Here is a 26,729-nt window from a genome sequence, read left to right on the forward strand (position 1 = left end):
TAGAAAAGAATAAAACAAAACAAAATAAAGCAAAACAAAAAAAAACCAGTATAGAATAATTCATAAAAGAAAATATGCATTTACACGACTACATACAAATTAGAAGTTTATATACTTCAAAACTACCATAAACGCAGTTAAAAGAGAAAATGATAGTGTCCACTAGAGTGCATAGGATGGCATTTATATAACAGTTATGGTAGTGCAAATTAATAGGAGATAACCTGGCAATATTAAAAGCATCAAGAGCTTTAAATGTTCATATTTGTTAAAAACTCAGAAAGTTTGCCTCAAGATAATAAACTGCTTCTTATTCAAAGATTATGTACAATAATGTTTATCACAGGGTTAATTATTATTACAACAACAAAAATGTTAAGTGAAATGCCCCACAATAAATAGGTAATGGTTAAATAGATTCTGGAATAGCTATATGTTAGAATCTCATGAAATCCTATGAAGGCTTTGCAAATCATGATACCCAATAAGACGACATGATTCAATGCTCTGGATAAATACTAAGTGTGGGGGTGCCTTTGTGGCTCAGTCACTTAAGGGTCTGACTCTTGATTTCGGCTCAAGTCATGATTTCACAGTCATGGGATCAAGTCCCACATTGGGCTCCTCTGGGCATGGAGCCTGCTTGGGATTCTCTCTCTCCCTCTCTCTGTACCCCTCTACCCTGCTCATGCTCGCTCAGTCTCTCTCTCAATAAATAAAAATTAAAAAAAATAGTTACTGTGAAAATAAAAGGGAAAAAAAACCAACATAATAAAACTGAATGATTCCATACTTATCTATCCATCTGGGAGGAAATATACCAAAATATTTAAAAAAATTTTTAATGTTTATTCATTTTTGAGAGAGAGAGACAGAGACAGAGAGACAGAGCATGATCAGGGGAGGGGCAGAGAGAGAGGGAGACACAGAATCTGAAGCAGGCTCCAGGCTCTGAACTGTCAGCACAGAGCCCGATGCAGCCTCAAATCCACGAGCTGTGAGGTCGTGACCTGAGCTGAGGTCAGAGGCTTAACTGACTGAGGCACCCAGGCACCCTGGAAATATACCAAAGTATTAATCATGCTTATCTTTGGGTGTTGAAAATATGGTTCACTTTATATATTTATATATATTTATGTATGTATGTATATATATACATATATATATATATTCTTTATATATTTCCTGTGCTTTCAAAATACCCCACACTGAGTATGAATAACATTTCTAATGAAAACAGTCAATGATTTTTAAACAAAAACCACTATAAATTGTTTTGCAAAGTCTAGAAGGTCAACATGAAAGATTATTGTTTTGTTAAATCTTTAGGATTTGGCTTTCCCCTTCTGTGTTGAAACCAGTTACACTGAAACAACACAAACTTCAGATCAATCAGTCACTGACATTTATTGAGCATCTACTAATCCTTGGGTCTTGGTTTGTGCCTAAAATTGTATGCTGCTCAGAGTGTGTCACTTTCAAAATTTCCCATCACACAGGTATAATTTCAGGGCAGGCCACAGGGTTTCATGGGTGCCCGAACAACACAGAGTTCACTCATAACTCTGAACACAAATCTCTGCCCTCTGACCTGGCTCTGTATCCCAGACCTCTCTCCTTGATTTTTCCATGCAGGCATCAAGAAGCAGCACTGCGGGCAACAATACTGGCTATGACAGAGAATAATGACGTCTGTCTGTCAGCAGAGCACTCTTGCTCCTATTCTGCTGCCTCAATAATCAGCCTGCAGAGAAGTACTTTGAGCATTGCATATGGCTGTGTTCTAAGCATGCATCAAGGTCTTTGTGATCTGAGTGACTTGGTGGAAAGACCATGCTTTTCTTGAAAAAGGATATCCAGCTGGTCATAATGGAAGGCACAGACTTCTTCCTGTGGTTGGGGTATCACTCACAGAGCATAACATCGGTCTGCAGCTAAGCACCAAATCCAGAGCTTTCTGCATAGAAAGTGGCTGTTTCAGCACCACACGGCAAACCAGATGCTAGGACTTCAAATACCAATTATCACAGACAATTCCTGTGGAGGATGCGCCAGCTACAGCAAACTTTCGTACAACTCCCTTGACCCAGAAGGCACAATTCTTTTCTGGATTAATAGAAACACTAGAACTGAAGAAACACAAACTTCTGGAGGGAGGACTGCAGTATGGAAGTGTGATCCTTTGCCTCCTAAGCTTCTGTACTTCTGGCCTTTTCTGTGACTGTGTTCATCTTACTTCTGCTGGAAGCCTTGTGAGGGACTTCTGTATAGAGCCTCCAGACTTAGCCGGACTAGTCTTCAGGGATGCTATGGGCAGAGGCCATGGCTGTTCCTGTGTCACATGGGCTTTGGGAAGCCTATGGGAACCAAGTTAGGGTCTTTCTTGTGCTTGGAATCAAGAGACCCATGTAGGGGCGCCTGGGTGGCTCAATTGGTTAAGCGTCCAACTTTGGCTTAGGTCATGATCTTACAGTCTGTGAGTTTGAGTCCCGGGTCAGGCTCTGTGCTGACAGCTCAGAGCCTGGCACCTGCTTTGAATTCTGTGTCTCCCTCTCTGTCTCTCTGTTTCTCCTCTGCTCATGCTCTCTCTCTCTGTCTCTCAAAAATAAATAAAGGTTAAATGTTAAAAAAAAAAAAAAAAAAGAGGGAGAGAGAGACACACACACACACATGTTGTCTAGGGAATAGGGGAGCCCCTCTTCCTACTACCAAGGTCAGGACTCCATCCTTAGTCAGGAAAGCTTTTCTTCCAGGTAAGACAACATGGTCCTGACTTCAGAATTCAGCTGGTATGGCTTTAAATCCCTGATTCGCCACTCAACAGCTATGACGACGGGAAAGTTACCTGACTTTACTATGCCTCGAGTTCCTCATCCATGTAACCGGAATCCAAGAAAACCCAGTATGAGCCAGCTTACAGTGTTAAATGAGATACTTTGTGTAACTTTCAGTGCACAACAAATACTCAAAAAATGGTAGTTTATAAAAGTAACAACCAACTAGCAATGCAAGCAATTTAGAAAATTCCGTCTCCCTACATTTCTGTGTTCTCAACTCCCCTATCAGAGAGCTGGACCACGTGCAAGACCTCCTTGGCCTCAGAACTTTGACCTTTCTCAGATATAGACGGAGTAACAGGCCTCGAGGAAGCCGAGAAACCCTGGGCAGAGGACCTGACTGCACAGAGAAATCTGAGGCCACAGTGCCACCTAGCCTGCTCTGCAGACACCCCTCTGTGCCTGTGTTTCTAACACACTGGAGCATCTTCCTCTTTTTATTTTTTTAAAGTATAATTACCAGAGCTTATGTTTCACAGTTAATGCTGTCAAGCCTGTTAAACTAATTGGTCTTTTATAGAAAATTTAACTGAAAATTAACACATCTTTTAATAACATTGCCTTAACTTTAATGGCACTTTGCCTTTCGTTTATAATTGCTCTAAAATTGTCATTTTCCATGCCATAGCTGCCATTTTTTATATTTGCTAGTTTGCATGGTGTAGATTTTTATTTTTAGTATTTTTCTTTCATGAGGGATGAGAACGATTTGATTTTTTTTTTTTTTTTTCCCCAATCCCAGGCCTTCCTGGCCTGATGTGACAGCAGTGGTATGTTCCAGGTGCAACACAGCTCACTACCGTTTGCTACACAGACATTGGCGCTAGCTGGTCTGCCTCAGGATGGCCCACGGGCTGTCTCTCACCTAGTGAGCAGAGGAAGTGAGGCTTTAGGGTGGAATGTAAGGAAGAGGGCCATGGAGGAATAATCTGTTTATGTTAACGTGGCACTGGATTAGCTTGGGCTGACTGAGAACTTGTCCCCTCCAAAACACCCTCCTTAATGCAAGTACAACTAAGAGAGTAAATCGTGTGGGGGAGCCTGGGTGGCTCAGTCAATTAAGCAACTGACTCTTGATTTTGGCTCAGGTCATGATCTCAGTTTGTAGGGTTGAGCCCTGCATCGGGTTCAGTGCTGACAGCGCAGAGCCTCCTTGGGATTCCCTCTGCCCTTCCCCTATTTGTTCTCTCTTTCTCTCAAAATAAATTTTACAAAGTAATAATTAAAAAAAAACCAGAGAGTAAATCATGTGGGTCCATCTTCCAGATGGTCACATTCTTCATTCTTCCCAACATAAGCTCGGTAATTTCTGGCAAACAGAGACCAGCTCTCTGATATTAGATAATAGAATACAGAAGCATAACATATATGTGTCTGTGAGTACATACACATATGCATGTATGTACATGCATAGATATGTACACACACATATATAATCTACTTCTTTGTAGTTACATTTGATCTTAAGAAATATTTGTCAGCTCTGTGAAAGATTTTCATCTACCTTTGTCCTTACCTGATTCCTTGAATGTGGTAAGAGGCTGTTAATATCATTCTCATTAACAGTTAGACCCAACTGAGCCCCAGACAGTGGAAAAGACAGACACAGGATGCTGCTGAGCTGGGACCAGAAGCTCTAAGTCCTAATTCATGGGCTGGTGCCACACTGTTTCTCCTCTATGTCCTTGCCTTTTTTATGAAATACTAACTTATTGAACATGCAAACACTCACCCTGGGCATTGGTGCAGTGGGCAAAGCAGAGGTACACATGGGATAAAATGCTCATACTGAAGTTTTTCTTGGGCTCCTGAGGGATTCAGCAGTGGGGGTCCCTCGATACGACGGCATCCTCTGTTGTGCCTGCAATGCTTGTTGGATGTATAGGACACTGGAAAAGGGGGCCTCTGGTTCTCCTCTGCCCTTTCCCTTTACACTGGTAAGTATGTCTTTCTCTGTATTTTTTTCCGGGTTAGGTAGAATGTACAAATCTGAAACTTCAGGGAATCTTATTTTCTAAAAAAGCAACAACACTGCGACTGTGCTGTGGAATTCATCAGCTTTCATTACAGGATGCCCTCTTTTCTCCCCAGAAGGGGTTGTCTTCTCAGCACTCCTTTGATAACGATGGTACAGTGTGGTATACTTCTGTCTGAGAAAGGTTGAGGGTTCAAAGAAAATGGACATCACATGTTCAACCTCCTGACTCAAAGGACAGGCAAATGGCCAGAAGACCAAGGATGCTCTCTGATGATAGTCGTGAGGGCTCACACAATTAGAAGCAGGAGGCCTGTAAGTCTGGTTCGGCAGAATGGACAGTCAGGGACCAGTGGCATGAGTAAAACAGGCCTGGTAGAATCCAATGGGGAATAGTGTGGGCTGTAGCTAAGGGGACCATCGCTCAGCTCTAACCAATTGCTGCTTTGTGGGCATCTGGGAATCTGCTTTGTGACTCCAATCAAAATTAGCTGGAAACCCATATTTTATGTGTAATCTTGTAATTTTAAAACATTGGCAGCAGATTCCATTTAAACATTAAAAACCTTTTGGAAATGCAGAACCTGTCTGTGGGATGGGTGTTGCCTGCTATGTGCTGTTTTGAGACTTCTGTGATAGACCCATCATTACAAGCCAAATATCATCAGTCCAGGTACTCATGCCAAAATATTGTGCTGTTTCTCTTTCTTTCTTCTCTTAAAATGAGTGCACTAGGATGGCACACTGGACAGAAAAATAATCAGAGGTTACTTCAGGACTCAATTCAGTGATGGATTTGTCCTTCCATCCAGAACACACAGGAAGCAGTGCCAGTGGCATCCGAAGGAAGAAGCATCCTCTAACCAGGACTGAAGTGTTTAACCCCGGACTTAGAACCTTGCCGAGTGTGATCTTTTGGATGCAGAATACTCACAGTACGGACGACAGCTTCGCCTGTCTGACTGCTTATTGTATGTTCCTCCCCGGTATCCACTATCTTCCAACCATGATGGCCTTCAACTACTCTCTCAGACAAACCAAACCCAGCTCAGCACCACTGTTCAGCCTTTGCCCTGTTCTTTCTTCTGCTTTGGAAAGCTAGTCGCCCTCACCCCCAGGCGCTTTCTTCTTCTGCTTTTTTGGTGTCAGCTTCCAAGTTTTCTGTTAAGATAGCTTTGCTCTGACCATGGTTGCTAACACAGGTCTCTACACCCATGCAAACTATTTTATGTTCTTCAAATCAGTCTTGCCCATTTCATAGTATTCATTTACTACTACTAGCAGTAACGATAGCTGCTGTCATTTACATAGTTATCCCCCACTAGAATGAAAGTTCTAACAACAGGAGGGCAGGGTCTTCCTCTTTCTTCTTCACTACTGAATCCTCAGCATCAAAATAGTGCCTGGCATTTAGTTAAGTGCCCAGTGAAGGCATCGATTAGTAACAATGAATGCATATAGAGCTTGTCATGTGCAAAGCACGGCACTAGTCACTTTACAATCTTAACTCATTTAATTATCTCAACAATTCTGCGAGGAAGGTAGTATTATTTTTTTTGATATTTATTTATTTTTGACACAGAAAGAGAGGGTGTGAGTGGGGGAGGGGTAGAGAGAGAAAGGAAGACACAGAATCCAAAGCAGGCTCCAGGCTCTGAGCTGTCAGCACAGAGCCCAACCCAGGCCTCGAACCCACAAACCGTGAGATCGTGACCTAAGCTGAAACCGGACGCTTAACCAACTGAGCCAAGGTAGTACTGTTATGATCCCAATTTTAAAGATAGGGAAACTGAGGCACAGAGAGGTTAAGGTTACACAGCCAGTACATGGTGGTTCTGGGCTCTGGATCCAAGCAGTCGGACTCTTAGTTCATGACTTATCTTTTCTGTCCAGGGAGGGTCCAGGTAGAACTCACATTGGGGGTGAGGGATGGGAAGAGTATGTAGCTGTGGAAAAGAAGTCTGAATACTAGCATGCCAGTTTTAGCTTTAAATACAAAGAGGCTTCCTTTCATCTTTCTCGTCTGTGTGTGACCGGCAAGCTGGTACCATTCTGAGAAACACATTTCTTATTTTGCGGTCGTCTTCCTAGAGGCATCCACCCACAAGCGTAATTACTCCCTCTCATCATGTGTTTCTGCTGCTGATTAGCAGGAGGCAGCCGTGAGGCCATGTCTGCAACATCCCTATCTGTTCAGGAATGCCTGCGATGAATCAAAACATTACTCTTTTAACAAATGAAGCAGGAAGCAGCAGGAGTTGACTTATGAAGGACAATATTCAGGGGATGTTTGGACACATGATTAAATGGCAATTTGGGGGCTAGAAAAAGGAGATCATGGACATCTGAGGAGGTGTGTGTGTAAACGTCGGCATGCTGCTTGTAGGCGAGTGCCTGGGATGAAGCTTACCTCTGGCTCCCGCTGCTTGGAGAGGCCTCAGTTTCTCAATTTACATTCCTGCCAACCCTCTCAGTTCCTTCTAGTTATTGCCTTGGTTCTTGACTAATCTCCTGGTTTTTCATACATGAGGTAGAATGCAAAGAAATCACAGGTAATATTTTTGTCAACTGGGTCTGAGGAACCCGACTCAATTCAAGACCTCACTGTGCAACTTGTTCGTCCCAGACAATGAAAACCAGGCCTGGAATAACTGGATACGCATTTTGACTAATGATTTGAAAAGTCACTGTCAGTAGATTGGTTAAATATGTCCTGCTTCAGGTTTGTGCACGTTATTGCCCAAAAGATCAGACGCTAGAGCTGAAGTGCCTCTCACGGTTCTGGGCCCTCAACGGATGAAGCTGGTGATGAGTACAATGACAGTTACTAGATTCTTGATACCCTTTTTTCCCAGGCTGGAATTCAGAAGGAATGCTGCTGGCAGACCGTAGCATCCATACATGCCTTAGCCACTCTCTCCCAGACACTTCAGTTTGCATTTCAAAGGAGATTAGAGACGGCTTTTTAAAAATTTCAAGCCAACCCACTTTGATTTCTCATCTGAGTTTCCAAGAACTGACTCCCTGGTGGTGCTACAGACAGAGAGTTGTGCAGCTCAGATCCAGATGTGCCCCCTACCCCCGCCCTGTGGCTGCCGTGGGCCCCTTCAGTTGTGTAGGGGTGAAGTTCTTTGTTGCTTAAAATCAACTTTATTGGTTTTATTGGTACGAAGGGCTGGCTTCATGGGTGTGTGGCCTGTGCAGTCACCCAGGGTCCAGGCTCAGGAGAGCCCCTCACTTGGCTTAAGCTCTGCTGTCATCATTTTGAAATTCTTAATAATGTATGAAAAGGTGGGCTTGCTAATTATAGACCTGGTCTTGCCTGGACTATTCTGAATGTCTGACAGGTAGACACATAAATAATTTTATAAATTTGGATTTTTATAAATTGTTGATAGAGTATTTTGTAGTTCTAGGAAAAAAAATCTACTGTAAACAGTTTCATCATCTCTTAGTGACAACAATCTTCTGTAATCTCTCTAATTAGGATCAGAAGTCAAATGAGATTTCTAAAGAGATGAATTACAGAAATCCGGCTGAAACTGAAGACCATACCGACAATTCGGCACTGTATGAGCGCATCCTGTAGCTTCTATCTTCTGGCTTGCTTAAGGTATTTGCCCAAACTGAGCCCAACATCACTAGCAGGTAGAAAGGTTACGCCTGGAACCAGCAGGCAGTCAGAAAGAAATCACAAGTCCTGGGAAACCAAGAGTGCCTTCTCCCCGGACAGTTTTCTCTCCTTCTTGCCTTGGAAAGCTAAGTTCTGGCATGATGCCTAGTCAAGCTTAATTCAGATGAATATTGTCTCATAATTATTTTTAAACCCATAATTCTAATTTTTTAAATAAGATGTGCTTGCAGTTGGACCACATTCAGAAATACCGAATAACCTAAATTAGTCTTAAAAAGCTTTATGTTTTTTTCTTTCCTCAAATAGAGGTTCTTCTGGGATCAGCTTTAATGAATAGAGGAGAATAATGCATAATTAGCATATCAGTTGTTTAACACATTCAGGAGAATAGGCTTCTTAAGCACTTTAAGGAATGCATGTGTATAAAAACTCACTGAGCTATGTTTATGGTTTTAATGTGTTCAATAAAACACTTTTTCGTGGATTCCTCAAAGGTCAGTTTTTATCCAGCTTGTGTCTGTATTTTCATAAATTGTGAATTTGAGGGCTCCAAAATAAAGAGGCTTTTCTAATAAATAAAGACATTCGGTGGGAACACTTCACAATCCTCAATAATAACCTATTCTAGTGTCTGCTTTTGCCTTTTCTGGTTCAAGATAGCTTCATGAACCGGGCCTACTTTTAATTGTTATTTGTTTTTAGTCTCAAAAGTGAAAAAACAATGCCTTGACTGTTTGGTGCATATCAAGTTAGAAAAGAAACCAATGATGCTTTTGACCTCCTCAGCCAGCCCGTCCTCCTCTCTTTGCCACTGCTTCATTCCTTCCTGGCGGCAGAGAACCGGCTAGGCCTGGCCCTCATGCGAGGTCTCCTCCCAGGACTTGCGTTTCAGTGATGGGCAGGGATGGAAGAGACACCCTTGACACCTTGTTCTCTTCCATCTTCTGCTCATATTCAATCTATCTCCAAGTCCTATCAATTTTCCTGACCAACACTACTCAGATGCACCCACTCCCTCCAGCTCCGCCAGCTCTATCCCCGTCCAAGCTTTGATAGCCTCATATGCTCAGACTTGCTGCCACCATCTTGTTTCCTAAGCCATCCTCCACACACCAGCCAGGACAATCCTCTTAAAACATAAACCTGATCACATGACTTGCCAGCTTAAAACCACCCTCAATGCCTCCTCATTTACCTTGAGATAAAAAGCAAAGCCATAAAAATGAGTTTTCTGGTCTTGCAGGTCCAAACTTGCCTCGCCCTCCCCTCTCCCTCTTTCACTGTGGCCCGGCTACACAGGCTTTCTTTGGCCTCCTTAAGATTGTCAGTTTCCCTCACCGCCAGGCCTTTGCATTTGCTTTTCTTCTTCAGGGGATGCTCTTCCCACAAAATCTCCCCTCTTCCTTACCTTCCTCACACTTTCAAGAATTCATAACCAAATATTGTGTTAGTTACACAGCAGTCTGACTAACATCGGTATCCCCTTCTAGACTGCAAGCTTTGCGTGGTCATGCTCTCCCCAGGAGCTCAAGCTCCGGGCCTAGGCTGCTAACGTTGGAGGTCAGAGGTGCTCCAGTCCCATATCCCGCACCCACTCACCGCACTCATGAGCGAGTCCAGGACACTGACTGCAAATGCTGTCCCGCATGCAAATGGCTGCGTGAGGTACAGTTCTGTGTCGGGATCGTCATCATCGTCTTGGTCCAAAAACTGAACATTAGTATCGTTCACTAGAAAAAGCGTAAAATGAGGATTAGCTCCAAAGACCATACACAACCGGTGAAGCCAGAGAAAGAGCAGGCTACTTGTTTAGCAACACTGAGGTCACTGAAAAAGAAAGAAAAGCATGGGAGAAGCTGTAAATGAATCTTGGGGTGGGAGCCAGCAGACTCAATGGACTGCTTCTACGTGACTGTTCAAGCTTCTCAGGCCTGGAGAGCAATGAGTTCAAGCAGCCTTGCTCCCTGGCAGGCTGCCGGAGTACTGCTGGACAGTGCTGGTCAGTCCTTTGGTATAGTTTTAGAATCATGACCGAAGAACACCCTGAAGTGTTTTTCGGTAGCCAAGTCCTTTGAGAGATGAACATATTTCAAGGATGAGTAGCCATGAGTAGCCATGCTGGGATGCTAAGTTTAGCCACAGGAAAAGAAAGCAATTTATTAAGACTGAAGAGCGATAGACTGGGAACACGGCAAAGGCACATAGCAAGGAATTCACCTGCAGGCAGGACCTAGCCCGCCGGGGGTCAGCCTGGGTAGAGCCTGGTGTCCCTAGCCCTGAATCTAGGCACACACTGACAGGCCCTGTCTGACAGACCGGTGACCCCAGGTGGGATGGATTCCTGGCTGTCTCCAGCTGCTTGCTGATACAGACTTGCTGTGCATTCCGAGTTGCATGGGGACGCCCACGTTCTCCCTTTCCCCTTCTAAACAGCTCAATCTTCTATGTGCTTCAGCTAAAGTAGATGCAGCATTTGATGCTGTAGTTCATTTCCATCTGAGGATTCCTCAAGGACTCCTCCGGCAGGCACGTGCAGACTGATTGGCTGTGTCACTGAGATGTCTTTAACTTATTAAAAATTAAATGACAAATTAATTTCCATTCCCATCTTGGCTTCAGAAATTATCAGTTTTGCAGAGCAAGTAATAGGGAAGAAAGTGTGGGGTGGGGGAGGAGATGAGCGCTCATGATTTCTGGAATAATTACGGTGCTTTTAAGAAAAGAATAGATGAGGTTTCCCGTTTTTGATTCCTTTCTAAATGTATCAGTTGCTAATTCTCTTTCCTAGAGTTATTGTTTTAATTTTTTTTTCCTGAAAGTTACTTTTTGGGTAACTTTTTTTAACTTTTGTTTGTTTATTGTATGAGGCAGAATAAATGATAATAGGCTAAGAGGCTAGGCATGGAATTATTTTTAAGTGACACCATCTTGTTTCCCTACAGAAAAATTTTAATGGGGGAACATTTTTGCTCAGCAACACTTGAATTACAGGCTAGTGGGTTAAGGTGCAAAATGCAAGATCTGACAAGTCAGCTTTGAATCTGGGCTCTGTATAAACCCTGTACAAGCAAGGCACTTCATCATTCCACGGCGTAGTTTGTCTGTCTGTAAAATGGGAGAAATAATAGCAGCTCTCATGAGGTTGGCAGGAGGCTCCTATAAGATTGTGTTTGGTGAGCCTGGCCCAGGACCTTGATAGACATCAGCTGCTCTCAGGATTGCCTTTCTGAGTCAATGTTCTGTCCACCTCACTACATTATGAAAATTCCCAGCTTCCCTCTGCCTCTCTCAGAAGCAAGTAAGACCTTGCTGAGAGACCCTACTGGGGCCATATGGTAGCTTTTCCTCTCTTCCCTCCATTTACCCAAAAGTATCTTAGAGGCTACAGTATAGACTTCTTGCTTTGTGGATCAAAAATATGAACTCTGGACAATACTCAGAGGAGTGTGGTTTCAATTACTTAGAATAGCCAAGGACAGCATGTGCACTGACACTCCAAAAGCTATAGCACCTGTTACCTCTTTTCAAGACCACGGGGAACGGGAGGTACTAGACTTGGAGGGGATGTGGCCACAAGTAGGGAGACACGAGTAGATTGTCAGCGAGCCAGGCATTTCAGTCATTGGGAAAGAGCTCCAGGGCAGGAACCAGGGTTCCCTGAAAATCCTGTGTTTTGTTCTGGGATAGTCTCAGAGGGAGAGCAGACAGTGTTATCCAAAGCCTATTTCACAGAACAGTCATGCGGATGCTAAGAGGGATTTTTTTTTTTTTAAATCCCTCCCCAAATGTTGTACAGTTTCCTAGAACTGGAAAGCAGGTGAAATAGCTTTAAACAAATTTCCTTCTTGTGGAACTTCTGGGAGCCTTCAATCCACTAACATCAACTGAAACTCTCCAAGTGGGTGAAGACTGGAATATACTACACAGTTTTAAAAACGTGTTTGGTGCTAGCATCCCCTGTGCTTTTTAGAAGGCATTCTACTGGTTGGCATAATGTGGAACGTGACTCAGAACATGAAGGTAAATAGTAGATATGTGTGGGGATGCAGGGAGGCCAAGTGATTGGTGGATGATGGTGTACTTGCAAACGTGGTATGAGCACTAGGAAAACAAGGCTTAAGGCAGAAGGTAAGGATGATGTGAACACATGGAAGGTTCTCTGAGCTCCCGGAAGAGATCTGGTGAGGAACAAAGGCTCAGGAGATTCCATTATGCTAACTGAATGCCTGCATTGTTGCCTCCGATTTGGGCCACCCAGCCTTTTCTTTTCTCTCCTACTAATCACAAATAAAGATATCCTAGTTAGCTGGCGGCACATGAATTCCAAACAGAAAAAGAAATTCCTGGCAGTGATGATTTTGAAGTGCCACTAAAGGTTTCTGAGATGGAGATATCTGGATGAATTTTCCAACCTGCCGTCCCGGCTGCACACGCTCTCTGGGTCTCTTACAACCCTATGGTTCTGAGAAGAGCAATCCCGAAACCCAGGCTTTTAGCCAACTTCTCTAAACATGAAAAAGACACCTCTCCTACTGTTGGAAACAGAAAATAGTGCAATCCTCCTTGACCTGAGTGAATTTGTCCTGATAAATAGCTACGTCTCCAATAATGCAGTGCTGAATGGTGGACAATTTATTCCTTAGTTTCCAGACACCTCACAAGCAAGATTACTGTGTTAAAAGCCTGCTCTCTTATTTTGAAATATATTTGGGGGCCACAAGAATGGCATGTTCGTTTCATTCGTGAGTCATTCGAAGGCAGGTGCTCCCCACCTCTCTATCCACCCCTCTGCAGAGCGGCACTTTTGCTGTCTCTATTTAGAAGATCAATCCCCAGTTCTGAGACCTGCTGCTGATGGGTGCCTTTTACAGAGTCATTAACCAAGTCATGGGGAAGTGTGAAGGGCCTGACAAATGTAGTCACGACCAGAACCCTTCATCTTCCCGATGAGTCCACTCTGAATCTCCCTGAGGCTCTGGGTCGGGCCGGATGGGGGTCAGAGAGCAGGACTGTGCCTCAGTGGTGGCTCACCTCAGCCTTGGCACCCTTCTTGAAATCTTGCCTTTTGTAAGAAAAGGTCCCCTGGGAGCTGGCTGCTTTTTATGGTTTCAGAACCAGAGGTTCTGAGAAAAGGCCTTGTGGTGGGGGGGGGGGGGGGGAAGGCAAATAAAGTCAGAATAAAGGAAAATAAACAGCTGGAGGGAAGGCTCCGTCTTAGATTTCTTATCTTAAAATTTTTATATTTCTCCTTTGGCTTCCTCTGAGAGCTGTGAAGACATGTCAGTCAAACTGACAGTATGTTGGAAGAGGAATATGAGGGAGAAGGCGGGGAAGCAGGGGGACACATGGAAAAGAAAAAAAGAAAAAAAAAAAGGCCCAGGCCAAAGAAAATGAATTAGAGCAAAGATGCTTTGGAAACAACTGCCAGGTCAGATGGGTGTGATCAAAGGTTTACTGATGCTGTGTGGGGAAAAAAATCATTAAGAAAGGCCAGAACAAGACAGTCGATTCCAACCAGAGCCACAAATAAAACACATTCAAAGCAGTGCCATGGGGTAGTCTTTCTGTTACAGCCGGTGAAATAAAAAAACAAGCCAATGATAGTTGGAAACACCAACCACGGAACAAAAGGAGATACTGATGTGAAGGAAAACAGTGCTTCTTACCCAGTTCAGTTATCATTAGAATGTGCGTCCCACTGTTTTTTTCCTGATTGACTGATACCAAAGGCAACTTGCCAGGTTTAGCTAATTGGATACAGCATTTAAGGGTTGGGGAAAGGGAGTGGAGGAAAGTACAGAAAAAGAAGAGTGAGGGAATAACAGAGGAAACATTGTAACGTAAAGAGACCCAGCACCTTAGGTGGTTAGTATTGTCTTGGGGGGAAGGCACCACTCAGCAGTTTTGTAAATTCACAAATGGTAGGAAAAACTGTCACAGCCAGGTTAAAAGTTGGGTTCCACTGGCCAATAATCATGGCCCTCCAAACCCCATCCTACTTTAGGCCAGAGTGACATTCACTGAAAATGACCTTTAGCTGAGAAGTTCAACCAGATAGATTAAATGGAGGGTTATTACACACTAGCCCAACGCCTCCACCCAGTTCTCAAAATGGGTTTGGCTTAGTCCTGAGGCTTTGTACCTCAGTGGGAGGGCTCTGATTGTAGGAGCTGTCTTGAGGTGCTTCCAATGAAAATCACCAGGCAGAGTCCATGGATTATGCCTTTCCTCCTTTCCTCCTCCTTCCCTAATTTATGCCCCAATCTCAATTCCGTCATCTCAAGCTCCTTTGAGAATAGTGACCAGCACGAAGGAAACTGTCTATTCTTCTCAGAGGAAAGATAGATCAGTTTTCCTTTTGGTAATCTGTCACATTGCTACTCATACCTTTCTCCACCTCCCCCCAAACAAGCCCTACTAGAGCCTACTATGCTGAAGGAGCTAAGAAACAGGACAACTTCCTCATATCCTACATGGTTGGAAAAGAGAACAAAAAAATCTACCCAAAGCTGACTTTCACCCCTACCTAGTTCAGTGATGATAGGGATGTTGACCCCAGTCGTGATGGATGGTTGGCGTAACATCCCGTGCACTGGGCTGTTATCTGGAGAGGATCTGTCCATTCCTGGAGGTGTGAACCCTAGTGAAAAAGAAAGAGAAGGAAGAAAAGTCAGAGACATGGAAAGCTTGGGAATAATATGAATATTATGTATATACATAATAAAAAAAGTAGCTTATGTTTTATTTACAGGTCAACAATTAGCACTCCCAGGATAAGCTCTGATGTGTTGCTTTCATGAAGCACAAAGTAGGAGGCCATTATAAATAATTCTAACCTGCCTTACAGTTCCCGAAAAATGAGTCTCTACACCAATTACTGATCTTGCTCATAGATTTTTGTTCCCCTCTCCCTCTAGGCAGACACGAAGACTGTACTCTGTGCTTCTGTGTGACACAGGAGATGCTTTGGCCCATGAAAAGTGAACAGAACAATGTACACCATCACTTCTGTTACAAATATTTGACTTGACTTTCTGCCTCTTTTTCCAGACTGTGGCAACCATGGGAATACGGGTTACTATGGAGATGAAGGCTGGGCAGCAGCCCTGGACAGTAACCTAGACCCAAAAGCATTCGGAGTGAGTGAAAAGTGATCTGTGTTGCTTTAAGACACCAGGGTTTGTGTGGTTGTTGTTACCACAGCATAACCTAACCTATCCTGACTATTATCTTAAACCAACTGATTACTTATTCTCTTGCCAGTGAGTGACTCAAGCCAGGGTTTTTGATAGGTTCTGGCCAAAGGGAAATGGGAGGAAATTTGTTGGGGACTTTTAGGAAGTGTTTCTTTGCTATTAAAAAGAGTCACATACAAAGAGATTCTCTTTTAATTCACTAGACATTGCTCTGGTACCTGTAGTGCCTAGAACTATGGCGGCCATCTTGCAACAAGGATGGGCACCAGTTGAGGACCAACTAAATGACATTGGCTGAACTGAATGATGGACAGCCTTAATGATAGAAAGAAATATCCTTGAGTTCCCAAATTAACCAGCCCTAGAGCCAAAACCAATTGACCTCAGGATTCTTACTACGTGAGACTTTATACACAGTATATACAAATGAGATTTTAATATACAATATGATAATGAGATTATGTATATATTTTATATATAATAATTATATATAATATTTATGTGTATATATATATATATGCATACACACACACACACACACACATATATATATATATATATATATATATAAAATTTCTTATGGTAAAATATCCTGAGGTAGGGTAGATTGGTTTTGTACATACACTCACACACACACACACACACACACACACAAACACACACACACACAATTTAAGATCCTGACTTTCTTATAACATTTTCTTTTCTTTAGTTTACTTCATTGTAAGAATATAGTATATAAGACACATAACATACCAAATGTAGGTTAATCGATTATTTATGCTATCAGTAAGGCTTTCAGTCAACAATAGGCTATTAGTAGTTAAGTTTTTGGGGACTCCTAAGTTACACAGGATTTTCAACTGTGCAGGAGGGCTGGCACCCCTAAACTTCCTTCATTGTTCAAAGGTCAATTGTACATATTTTTTCCTTTTTGTTTAAGCCAAAAATGAGGGATTTGGTTTTGTTTTGTTTTTACTTGCAGCTGAAATCATCCTGACTGCTACATATGCCACGAGCTTATAGTGGACCCTCGAACCTCCCAGCGTGCCTAACACAGACTTCATAAGGTAAACATGGGCACAGTAAATTGGAAAGTAGCCTACTTGGTTTCTGATTTTTGCAGTTTGAGCTTCTCAGACCCAAATCCCAAGTACATACAAGAATGAGCCTGGCCTAACCATAAGTTCAAATTTAGTGAGGGTGAGAAATCATCCCAGCTAGGCTTAATGGCTGCCTCTTTAAGGATGTGCATAGAGACCTATAAACCTGAGACATTTATTTACCTCAATATATTCATTTGGTGAAAATTAATTTTATCAAGTAAAACACCTGGTAAGTGGTACCAAGAGCTCCATGCTGGTTGTTGAGACCCAATCTCCTCCCCAACCTTATAGGACAGGCAGATAGACGTTCACATTTTCTTTGGTTTCTCTTCTTTGCCCTTGGTGGATTGGCTATACAGACTTATCAATGAATTAGGGACTTACAGATACAGAGTCACTTGCTAAGTTCCCAAGGACAAAATTCCAAAAAGATTGTGTGGCAAGATGCCCAACTTAGTCCCCAGGAACGTAGCAAGGTTGGATTCACTCTGGTTTATGGTATGTGTGAAGCTCTATCTACCAGGAATGAAATGACAGGTGCTCAATAATTGCCTGTTGTTTTGGAGGTGCATAATGCATGAAATGCCAGGAAAATATGAAAGGGTTTTTTCCTATTTTCTGCTCGCTCGTGTATAAATTTTACACTATGGAATGCCATACTTTCAGAAGGGAAAAAAAAAAGTTTTATTTACTCTTCATTCTCTGATTGCACTTAATTTTATTCTCTGTGTTGATAGACTGTGCACAGGGGAAGTAATTTCAAGTGACAATGCAGTGTCCATCTTTCTAAACTTTGGAATGCGTGTTTTTCAGCCAACCACATCACCGAGAACATGCATTTTAAAGGCTAGCTGTTTTCTTCCCCAGAATAGCGACGGGGAAAACTAAACTGTTTTCATCAGAAGTTTCATTCAAAAGCATGAAAAACTGCAAGTGGCAGCTGTGCGGATTCAGTGGATGTGACGTTTTTGAATTTCTTCAACTTGACAAGTAAACACTTTAAATCGGTAATGCTATATGCATAATACATGGCCTGTATTTTGACATCCATCATCAAATGCTGACTTGAGAAAATACGGGTTTGTACGTCAAGGAAGAGCACCCATAAAACAGGGAGAAATGCAGGTCACACGGTATTAGGAAAACTGTATTTCATTACAGAACCCGCAACAAGCCAAAGCATCCTTTTATTCTATCTTATTTAAAGATTCCATTTTCAGCTGTGAAAAGACTCAACTCCTTTGCATGAAACCTTCATTTAGAAATGACATGCTTGCCTCATAGGCCTATTCCATTTTGCTTTCATATTCCATTTTCCCCTTCAGTCGCCAAGCCTGGTTCCATTAGCATCTGCAACTGACAAACTATGGTGGGTGTCCAAAGACATCTCTCCATTAAAAGTCCTTCTCTCTCCTATGCACAACCCCAAGAACAGGGTGCTTTTGTTGGCCAGAAAACTTCAGCAACGATACTGTCTCTTTTTCTTTTGCTAGTTTTCTAGCCACACATTTTTGAAAGCAAAAAGCAAAGACAAAAGAAACAGATTTCATCTTTTTCCTGTTCCTTTCCTGTAGAGTTGTGTTGAAGATAAACAGAATTCATTAACATTGTTCTCTCAGAGGTCCTAATATGGGAAAATTGTGGTTTGAAATGGCAGGACTGACCCAGATTCCCTAAATGACCTTGGAGAAAAGAGTAATTCAGGCACCTTCCTTCAGAAGAGATGAGGCAATCCGGCCCTTAATGACATTTGATGGCATCTACCCCATTCATCATAGCAGCAGTTGATAAAGGGACAGGTCCAAATTGTGTCCGCGTTTCTTGATTGTCTTGCTCCCCACCATTACTGTTTGCTGCAGTGGATACATCTTTGGTTGAACTTGAAGTCTCTCTCCATAAAACAGTGCTCCAGTTATGCATGTGAACATGCTGGCACATGGAACCTACTCCAGGGATCATAATCTACACCTGGAGAAGAGTGAAACTGGCAAACTCTCCTTTCATTAGTTAAACTAACGCTTGCGAAATTAATTTTAGAAACCAGCACTTATTTTGCCAGAAGAGGTGACTGAGAATATTGGCATCAGAGAGATAGGATGAGAAGTTCTCAACCAGGAAAGGATTCGAGTTCAATCACCTACAGCCCATGCTCTTACCAAGATGGTCTTCTGATTCTTTAGATGTGCCCCCATCCTCTCTGTTAAGCATGGCCACAAGAGTCAAGTTTGAGGCTACAAATGACTTCCAAAGATTACCTGATCTCCTAAAATTGAAGGCCCTTCCCCATTCTAATCCTCAGGGCCAGATGTAAGGGCCTTATGTTACCTTTCCATTCTTTTGGCGTTAGGCATAAATGGGACCAACATTGCCCCTCTGCTAAACATGCTCACTTCACATGCTGTATGAGAACTTTAGGCCAGAGACTGGGTTTTCCATCTTTTTAAAACTTTCCCAGATCAAGCCATACAGAGAAAGACAGATACCATATGTGTTCACTCTTAGGCGGATCCTGAGAAACTTAACAGGAGCCCATGGGGGAGGGGAAGGAAAAAAAAAAAGAGGTTAGAGTGGGAGAGAGCCAAAGCATAAGAGACTCTTAAAAACTGAGAACAAACTGAGGGTTGATGGGGGGGAAGGGAGGGGAGGGTAGGTGATGGGCATTGAAGAGAGCATCTTTTGGGATGAGCACTGGGTGTTGTATGGAAACCAATTTGACAATAAATTTCATATATTAAAAAAATAAATAAATAAAACTTTCCCAGATCGTCTTTGGAATTCCTGGCCTGTGGACAAGAAACAGTGTGGAATAGTTAAAAGTATGGACTTTGAAGTCAGATGTCTTGGGTTCAAGTACTGACTCATCTACTTATGAGCCACATAACTGTGAGCATAGCTCTGACTCTCTGTAAGCCTCTGTTTCATTGTATATACACTGGAAGTGTCTCCTACATAGGGCAATTAGAAGGATAAAATGAAATAGTGTATTAAAAACATTTAGTATAATGTCTAGTATAAAGCAAGTACTCAAACACTGGACAACTGATGTTACTGTTTCACTGGGTACACAATAAATATTTGTGGATAGGTGCAGCATCCATTGCCACTTGTTCCCTATGGATAAAGAATTGAGGAAGCTTTTGACATATTTTCTAGAAAGAATTTTCACATAGAGAAAACCATAGAAAAGTAATGGGAAGGCAATGAGCAGTGTGAATACATTTTGGTAGAAATAATCAGATGAATTCAGTGATAAAAATGAATTCCAATATAGCTAAGGAATGAAGATTTTGTGTATGGATGGTTAGGATTTTTTTTATTTTTTATTAAAAAAATTTTTTTTGTTAACGTTTATTCATTTTTGAGAGACAGAGCATGAGTGGGGGAGGGGCAGAGAGAGAGGGAGACACAGAATCTGAAGCAGGCTCCAGGTTCTGAGCTGTCAGCACAGAACTCGACACGGGGCTCCAACTCACGAACTGCGAGATCATGACCTGAACCGAAGTCGGATGCTCAACCAACTGAGCCACCCAGGCACCCTGGTTAGGATTTTTTTTAAGTATGGGGAAAACTGGGGGCTAGTTGATAAGAAAGACTAGGAAAGTTTCTTAACTCCTTATAGCAACTGTAGAATCTCTCTGGACACTTCTTTTTCCAGATGTAATCTCCCACTTATTTTTTATTTATGTTTATATATTTTTTAGTTTTAGAGAGAGAGAACACAAGCAGGAGTGAGGGGCAGAGGGAGACAGAAAGAGGGAAGAGAGAGAGAGAGAGACAGAGAGAGAGAGAATCTTAATCAGGCTCCACACTCATCATGGAGCTCCACACAGGGCTCGATCCCACGACCCTGGGATCATGACAGGAGTCAGATGCTCAACCAACTGAGCCATCCAGGTGCCCCTCCCACTTTTCTTAATTATTTAGGGAAATAAACTCCTCTCTTGAGTTCCAAGGCTCCTAAAATGGCTTTTGCTACTCTCTGCTTTCTGTATTTGTGTTCCTAACCATATGTGCTACTGTTACGTTCAGATGAACAGAATCAGCAGCGTGTGATGTTCTTTTCATGTTACTAGTTATTCCAGGAGCTGGCAGCACTCAGCCCCTGCCAGGGAAGTTATCTTAAGTAATTTAAGTGACATTTAGTTAAATTAGACAAGGCCATTTCAGTTAGGGTGGCTTCCAGTTAAAGAATTTAACAAACATTTGGGCTATTCCTAAGAAGTTCAAGAAGAAGAGACAGAAAGGGGATAAAAAGGAGATCACCCAGGTGTCATTTTAAAAATCAATTGTTTTGGGTACCTGCTGCATGCATGCATCTATGTGCAGCATCCAAGAGACACCATGTGGTTGTAGGGGAAAAAAAAAAAAAGCTGTGGCTCAGACAAGATCTACCATAGGGAATGCTAGAAATGGGTGGGATTCCAGGATAATGCAGAGGTGAGTGCATTAGAAAATGAGAAAAGACTCAACATCACTGTCTATATGGAACTCAAAACAAAGTTCTAGATTTAGACTGATTAAGATAACTAGGCATGAAGAAAATAAGTTTGAAAAGAACCTCAAGAAAAAAAAAGCCAACATTTGAGTGCTTACTATATTCTAAACTCTATTCATGGAGTATCTTTAGTTCTCAAAACCATCTTATGTAGATAAAACTATTTGGCAGACGAAGAAACTGAAGCACAGACAAGGTAAGTAATCAGCCCTGGGGCACATATCTAGGAATTAGCAGATCTCACATTTGCACCCAAGGGAATTGAAATGAAATGCCATGACTCACAATATGTGTTATAGCTGCACTAAGAGCTTTTCATGGGCCACCTCATTTATTCCTCTTAACAACCCTATGAATGTAGGCACCGTTAACATCCCCATTTTGTAGATAAGGAAAATAAGATTCAGAACAGTCCAAGAACTTCCTCAAACACAACCAGTTAAGAAATGGAGGCTCTGGGAGTTGAGCCAGGCAGTCTGACATCACAGCCCATGGATAACCATGCCCATGTTGCCTTCTCCCTGTGTGAGATGCTCCCTCCTTCTCAGGGGCTGATCCAGGCAGGTAAGTTGGAGGCCCGAGCCAGTCCTACTCTTTTGCTGTTTTCACTTTTAAACAATAGCAGATAACAACTGGGACCCATTGTAGTTATGCTTAACTTGCTTTGGTACAGTAGCATGCACAATTCGGTACATATAATAAATGCTTTATTACAGTCCTTTTCCATGGGGGAAAACACAAAGTACTTTCTAAATCTCCCCTAGTTAAATCCCCAAGCCTTTCCAGGGAGAGAGAGATGGAAATTCTTATCAATCACCTCCCCTAGAATAGATGGGAGAAATGAAGGTAAGTGCCTCTCCCGCCTCCATAGATTTAACATAAAGGAATTGGTTCAAATGGTGGGCCAAATTATCTTTTATTGTGTGCATATAAATGATGGTTAGAAATCCATATGCTACGTTAAACTAGGGAAATAAATTAGGCCAAGTCATCTAGGTTTGCTGAGACAGGTATTCAATATGAAGTTGTAAAAGGAAAAGATCACCGTTAAAAATGATCTATAAAGACATGTTAAAATCAAGAGAAACATCTCATATTACATCATCTATGAGATGAATTAAATTTCCTGTTAATGCCAGGCAAAAAAAAAAAAAAAAAAAAGAAAAAAAAATCCCAAAGTGAAATGTCAGATGAAGTGAAGATCAATAAAAATATTTTGATAAGTAAATGCAACAATGCTATTTAACACATGATTGGCAACTGTTGAAACATAAATTATCCAAATTTCCCATTGCTGCTTATGGGAAAATTATGCAGATTAGAACTTGATTAGGCTTATATCATGAGACTCAATTTGGACTTTTAATCTATTAAGCTCCAATAAATGAGGCATCTGAATAGCTCCCCTGAGCAAGAACAGTAATAGCCACAGCAGTGATTTTGCAGTATGCATTCCAACAAATTCTTCAGCAGCTGAAGTCAAGAAAATTCCACCTACAGAAGCACAATTGCTTTCTAACTTGTAGGGGGAAACCTACATGCCTAGGCTTGATTTGGAAGATAGATTTTTGGAAAAGTCTGCAAGAGCAACCTGTCCAGAGAAAGCCTCAGTTTAACCTTGCAACAGGGTTTCCCACAAAGTTGGAGTCCTAGAGTCATGAAGGCCAGGCAGCTGACCAGTGTTGACTCAATAAAAAACAATGATTTACTAAGGCGGCATCTTCTGACCCTGTCCGAAGGGTACTCCCACCCTTACTTTGCGCTTCGGAGCCTGAGGTGTGCTAGCGCGAGACAGGGCGCTGGAGGGCAATGTTGGGAAGCTGCGGGGATGGGGGGGAAATTTCAACCAAAAACTCACGTGCTTGGAGTCGATTGGGTCTCCTTTGCCTCTTTACCAATCACTCTATGCTAGAGATTCAAGAGCTTTAGAAATCCTCTAGTCAATCTCTCCATTTCAGAGATGAAGAAACCAAGGCTCAGAGCAAAGAAGTTACTGTGCCCAAGGTCACAGAACCAGTTGGTGGCAGAAGAAGGACAGTTGATTATCTGCTCTCTTCCAAGTCCTTCTCCACATAAGGAACCCATTCCACAGTGTTTGGTGGGGAGAGGGAGAGGGCAACCCTGTCCCCAGCCTGGCACAGAAGTGACAACATGAAGCCAGACAGTGTGACTTCACAGGGTCAGCAGGATGTGAAGCCAGACAGTGTGACTTCACAGGCCCATCATCCTGGGCACACAGCTGGTTTAAGATGAACCTGTCCCCCGAGCTGGGGCCAAGCCATGTTCTCCCCATCTCTCCCTGATGTAAAAGATGTTAAAGATGTTGTGGTTGCAAAGCCAGAAGGAGGTAAGTATGGGGCTGTGGGTGACCATTTAGCCCACCGTGGGGCAAATGAGTCAAGAGGGGAAGAGGATGAGACAGAGTTCTGACATCACTCAAGCTCAAGGGCTCACATGTCTGAAGCCATGGGCACCTCAGTTCTATGACTCCCTTCTTATTTAAGCCTTTTTGAGTTGAACCTCTATGTTTTCCAACCAAAATGCTCCAAATGGTACAGTACCCAAATATCTGTTTGCATGGTGAAATAGCTCATGCATGTCTGATGTTGTATTAAAACAAATGGTTGTATCTTTCTTTATTCAAGCTTTCCTTTTCACTTCCAGTGACCAAGCACAAGACATGGGTCAGCGTCACCCTCCATTTCCTCTATTCACAGTAAGTGACATTGATATTTTTAACAGTACTTTTTTCTAGAGACCGTATTCGATGAATGCCTTGGGCAGTTGGCTCACCCATTGTGTAAAATACCTCACTTTTTTTAGAGTTTGTGTTTTGGGTCTGAATCAAACCAAAGCAGACTAAACCAACCAACCAACCAACCAACCAACCAACCCACGTTCTCATAGCTGTTTGCTCATTAAGTTTCATTACGCAATTTCTTTTTAAAATAAGCCTAAAGAGCTTACTGTTTCCAGTATCTATCTCTTAAAGGAAAGAGGGAAGGAAGGAAGGAAGGAAGGTAGGAAGGAAGGAAGGAAGGAAGGAAGGAAGGAAGGAAGGGAGGGAGGAGGGAAGTAGAGAGGGAGGGGAAAAAATTAGTCACAACTCAAACACAACTAAGACCACAGATTTGGAAATAAATCTAAATTCATATGGTCTAATGTCTTCACTTGCCCCTGAGCTCATAGTGTCAGAGTGAATTTTCCACAACTTCTCAATTGCTTTTTACCCTCTCTGAATTCATCTTACAACTTAAAAATAAGATTAACTTTGGCGATACGAATCAAATGAGTTAAAATTTTATGTGCCCTTTGGCCTAAGTAATTTCACTTCTAAAAATATGCACATACAGCCATAATTTCTTCACATTAAAGATCTGGTTACAACAGTCTTCATTTGTGGTTATTAAGTAACAATGTTAAGTTGAAAACAATAGGCATGTTCAGTATTAGGAAACTGATTATGAGAAGTATGATCCACTAAACATAAAGCAGAAAAATATTTACTAACATAGAAAATGGTCATGGTAAAATATTTGTGGAAAAACACAGGTCATATACTAATATATATGATCCCTTTTTGAGGGGGAAATATTCATATCTACAGAAGCAAGACTAGTATGTCAATACTAATATGTCCAAGTGGTAAAGTATGAAGAATGTGTGTTTTCTTCTTTTTGCTTAGATGTAGTTGCTAAAGTTTCTTAAATGAATATATTTTATTTGTGCAATGAGAAAAAATGATCAATTGGTAATTATCAAAATTATAGATTGATAAAAGAAAAGAGCTTGAAACCTTAAAACTTCATGTGATCTTTATGAGTTGAGAGCAGCTGGTTGGATATGGTAGATGGACTCATCCTGTTGAGCGACACAGATCCTAAATGTTATTTTTGAGATCCTCAGTTTGAGGAAGCGGAGGTTCTGGGGTGGAAATAACAAGTTGAAGTTTACACATTGAAAAGCGAGTCTTCAAGGATCCCATTTTCTGCTATGCCAACCTCCAATCACTTTACAAGAGCCACTCAAACTCAGAGAAAGGATGGCTAATACTACGGGGCTCTAAAGAGCACGGGACTCATGGTCAAGGGGAGGAACAGTCAGAACTGGTTTCCAACACAGAGGAAACTGTGTTTCCAACACAGTGGCACCTGATGATTCTCATCCCTGCTCCCACCAAGGCTCACTCACTTCAGAAATGCCGTCTCCTCTCTTCTCTCCCAATCCAGCTCCCACCCCTCCTTCACCTCCTCCAGGGAGCCTGCCTTGACTAACTTCTCTCCCCCCTTCAGATACTTCCTGAAGATGCCTTTTCGGTACTTTCCTATTTTCTTTATTTATTATTTTAAACTGAGCAAATAAATCACTAGTAATTATGAACTAATCACTGCATTCTAATGTTTAAATGTTTTTTAAGTGTCTTCAATGTGTCCTATTTTTAGTCTTCCTACTTATCGGATTCTTCATTTCGATATGGCATCGACTATGTCAGCCTTTTCTTTATTACTATTATTAATTCCTAATTCCTATTCTGGACCCTCCCTCTTTGCTGCCACCACATTAGGTCAAAGGCTGTTTTGCCACTAATATAGGGTTCCCTCTTTCATGCCGGATCCTGTTTCCAGTAAACGAGACATGTGCTATGCCAGGGAAAAGGTAGACGTATACATTGTGAGACAGTGATATGCAGCGGATACTAATAAAACACACAGAAACCTCCCCTGTGTTTTCTCATTTTGTTTCCATTACATCAATTTTTTTCTCCCCCTTTTGTGAGCATTAATCAAAGAAATGCAAAGAGCTCATTAAAGTGATAGATTGACTGAAAATGTAACCACCTTTACATTATAAACAGTTTCTTTATGTTCTCAATGCTATGGGCTTTGTTTTTCAGCATTTGTCATGTAGTTCAAGTGTCCGTTTACTTTTAAAACACCAAATGCCAAATGGGCCCCAGTTGTTTGGTTTAATGGGAACCAATGGCCAGCATAGCAAAAACCAGAGCTAGGAAATCACAGGCAAACTAAAACATCCGTATCTTAAGAGCACAGAAAATTAAGGAGCTGTAAGAGATGGCTTTGCCAAGTGATCCAAGGCAGCACAGTTCAGGAAAAGCAGAATCCCATCTCCGGCAACTTTCTCTGTCAGAGACAGCTGTCTCTGAAAGGTTCTCAAGACAGGACGCCTGGCCTGAGAGAACAGCCCACGTTCTAAACATTTGAAAGTCCTTTAAAAGAAAGCACAGTAAACTTTTTTCTTTTAAGTGTTAAAGGCTTTCCTGCATACATGTTCAGGCTGGCAGATGAATATATAACTAGGATCAGGTATTCCCAATCCACACCAATCTTCACTAAAGAAGATGTTGATTGGTGCTAATTTGATTTTGAAAAATCATTTACACCATGATCAATATCCCTTGACCATAATCTGAAATGAACCATAACGCTGTGGTTGAAAACTTGAATTCTGGAGCTAGACTGCGTTCG

The 26,729-nt window shown here is 42.0% G+C and overlaps 1 protein-coding gene across 24 annotated transcripts in view; it reads right to left on the bottom strand.

Moving 5' to 3' along the window:
- Positions 1–26,729, bottom strand: part of KCNMA1 (potassium calcium-activated channel subfamily M alpha 1) — a 739,980-nt gene that overhangs the window by 32,763 nt on the left and 680,488 nt on the right. For 14 of the 24 annotated variants that reach the window (XM_086680098.1, XM_086680081.1, XM_086680083.1 and 11 more), the window contains 2 exons: positions 14,973–15,086; positions 10,046–10,176 (listed from right to left, as the gene is read on the bottom strand). In XM_086680098.1, coding sequence (XP_086536224.1) covers positions 10,046–10,176; positions 14,973–15,086 — 245 coding nt within the window. Of the gene's footprint in view, positions 1–10,045; positions 10,177–14,112; positions 14,194–14,972; positions 15,087–26,729 lie in introns of all 24 variants that reach the window. The other 10 variants (XM_086680076.1, XM_086680093.1, XM_086680079.1 and 7 more) reach the window with 1 other exon arrangement.

The sequence above is a fragment of the Puma concolor genome, chromosome D2 (assembly GCF_028749965.1).
Source record: "Puma concolor isolate L17-30 chromosome D2, mPumCon1.1.hap2, whole genome shotgun sequence".
Lineage (NCBI taxonomy): Eukaryota > Metazoa > Chordata > Mammalia > Carnivora > Felidae > Puma > Puma concolor.